Below are 2500 nucleotides of genomic sequence, written 5' to 3'. Positions count from 1 at the left end.
TATATATATACACACACACACACACACACACACACACACACACACACACACACACACACACACACATATATATATATATATATATATATATATATATATATATGTGTGTGTGTGTGTGTTTGTGTGTGTGTGTGTGTGTGTGTGTGTGTGTGTGTGTGTGTGTGTGTGTGAGTGTGTGTGTGTGAGTGTGTGTGTGTGTGTGTGGAACACACGCACACATGTGTATGTGTGTGTGCGTACGTGTTTCAAAGGAAAAAAAAAGAAATATACATGGATTACATACCCACAAAGGACGCATTCCTAGAGAGGCTTTTGTGCCTGACGCGTGAGAACGATCTGCCAGCGTCGGTGACGGAAGCGAGGCTGAGCTAAATGGATAATGACTTCCCTTTTGGAGATTCTCGGGGCGCCGCGGAATGCCCTGTCGCGCCGCCTCCCCCAAAGGTCAGGCGAGAAAGGAGGTCAGATTAAGGATGCTGGCTAGTGCCGATGGTCGTTGCTTAAGATGGTCGTTAGTTAAGACGGTCGTTAGTTGGGATGGTCGTTAGTTCCGATGGTCGTTAGTTGGGATGGTCGTTGCTTAAGATGGTCGTTAGTTCCGATGGTCGTTAGTTAGGATGGTCGTTGCTTAAGATGGTCGTTAGTTCCGATGGTCGTTAGTTAGGATGGTCGTTAGTTAAAAAGGTCGTTAGTTCCTCACTCCCACTCAAACGCACGTATACACACGCGATATCCATGTCCCCCACCAACCCATACACGCCCAAACAACACACACAGCATCCTCCCCCCAAGTCACGCACGACCAGCAACTCATCTCCTTCCCTCCTCCACAGCATCGCCCGGATCACCCCTCCCCCCCCCCACCACAGCATCGCCCGGACCACCCCTCCCCTCCACCACAGCATCGCCCCTCCCCTCCCCCCCTCCCCCACCACAGCATCGCCCCCCCCCTACGTGAAGATGGCGCTCCTGGCCAACAAGAAGGGCGAGGCGCGGCTGACCATCTCCAGGTGCTGCTGCCTCTCGCTCAAGACCACGGCGCTCATCGTTGTCGCCACGGAGACGGTCGGTGGATGCTGCGGCCTTGGACCTCTCTCTCTGGCTCTCTTTCTTTCCTCTCTCTTTCCTCTCTCTCTTTTCTCTCTCTCTCTTGCTCTCTTTCTTTCCTCTCTCTCTTTTCTCTCTCTCTCTCTTGCTCTCTTTCTTTCCTCTCTCTCTTTCTCTCTCTCTCTTGCTCTCTTTCTTTCCTCTCTCTCTTTCTCTCTCTCTTGCTCTCTTTCTTTCCTCTCTCTCTTTTCTCTCTCTCTCTTGCTCTCTTTCTTTCCTCTCTCTCTTTTCTCTCTCTCTTGCTCTCTTTCTTTCCTCTCTCTCTTGCTCTCTTTCTTTCCTCTCTCTCTTTCCTCTCTCTCTTGCTCTCTTTCTTTCCTCTCTCTCTTTCCTCTCTCTCTGCTCTCTTTCTTTCCTCTTTCTCTTTTCTTCCTCTCTCTCTGCTCTCTTCTTTCCTCTCTCTCTTTCTCTCTCTCTCCTCTCTCTCTTTCTTTCCTCTCTCTCTTTCTCTCTCCTCTCTTGCTCTCTTTCTTCCTTCTCTCTTTCTCTCTCTCTTGCTCTCTTCTTTCCTCTCTCTCTTTCCTCTCTCTTCCCCCTTTTCTTTCCTCTCTCTCTTCTCTTTTTTTTCCCTCTCCTCTTTCCTCTCTCTCTTCTTCTCTCTTTCTTCCTCTCTCTCTTTCTCTCTCTCTTGCTCTCTTTCTTTCCTCTCTCTTTTTCCCTCTTCTCTCTCTCTTTGTTTCCTTTCTTTCCTCTCTCCTTTCTCTCTCTCCTCTCTTTTTCTTTCCTCTCTCTCTTTCTTTTCCTCTCTCTCTTGCTCTCTTTCTTTCCTCTCTCTCTTTTTCTCTCTCTCTCTTGCTCTCTTTCTTTCCTCTCTCTCTCTTTCCTCTCTCTCTCTGCTCTCTTTCTTTCCTCTCTCTCTTTTCTCTCTCTCTTGCTCTCTTTCTTTCCTCTCTCTCTTTCCTCTCTCTCTTGCTCTCTTTCTTTCCTCTCTCTCTTTTCTCTCTCTCTCTTTTCTTCTCCTTTCTTTTTTTTCCTCTCTCTTTTCCCTCTCTCTCTTGCTCTCTTTCTTTCCTCTCTCTCTTTTTCTCTCTCTCTCTCTTCTTCTCTTTCTTTCCTCTCTCCCTCTTTCTCTCTTTCTTTGCTCTCTTTCTTTCCTCTCTCTCTCTTCTCTCTCTCTTCTTGCTCTCTTTCTTTCTCTCTCTCTTTTCTCTCTCTCTTGCTCTCTTTCTTTCCTCTCTTTCTTTCCTCTCTCTCTCTTCTCTCTCTCCTCTCTCTCTCTTCTTCTTCTTTTCCTCTCTCTCTTTCTCTCTCTCTCTCTTGCTCTCTTTCTTTCCTCTCTCTCTTTTCTCTCTCTGCTCTCTTCTTCCTCTCTCTCTTCTCCTCTCTCTGCTCTTTTTTCTCTCTCTCTTTTCTCTCTCTCTTGCTCTCTTTCTTTCCTCTCTCTCTTTTCTCT

At 47.4% G+C, this 2500-nt stretch overlaps 1 protein-coding gene across 1 annotated transcript in view; it reads left to right on the top strand.

Moving 5' to 3' along the window:
• LOC119579563 overlaps positions 1 to 2500 on the top strand; it is a 7363-nt gene that overhangs the window by 2367 nt on the left and 2496 nt on the right. The window contains exon 2 of the mRNA XM_037927482.1: positions 834 to 1065. Within this exon, the coding sequence (XP_037783410.1) occupies positions 961 to 1065 (105 nt within the window). The 5' untranslated portion in view covers positions 834 to 960. The remainder of the gene's footprint in view (positions 1 to 833; positions 1066 to 2500) is intronic.

Source organism: Penaeus monodon, chromosome 12, assembly GCF_015228065.2.
Source record: "Penaeus monodon isolate SGIC_2016 chromosome 12, NSTDA_Pmon_1, whole genome shotgun sequence".
Classification (NCBI taxonomy): Eukaryota; Metazoa; Arthropoda; class Malacostraca; order Decapoda; family Penaeidae; genus Penaeus; species Penaeus monodon.
Note: the sequence above shows the minus strand (reverse complement) of the source record. Positions and strands in the feature narration are given on the sequence as shown.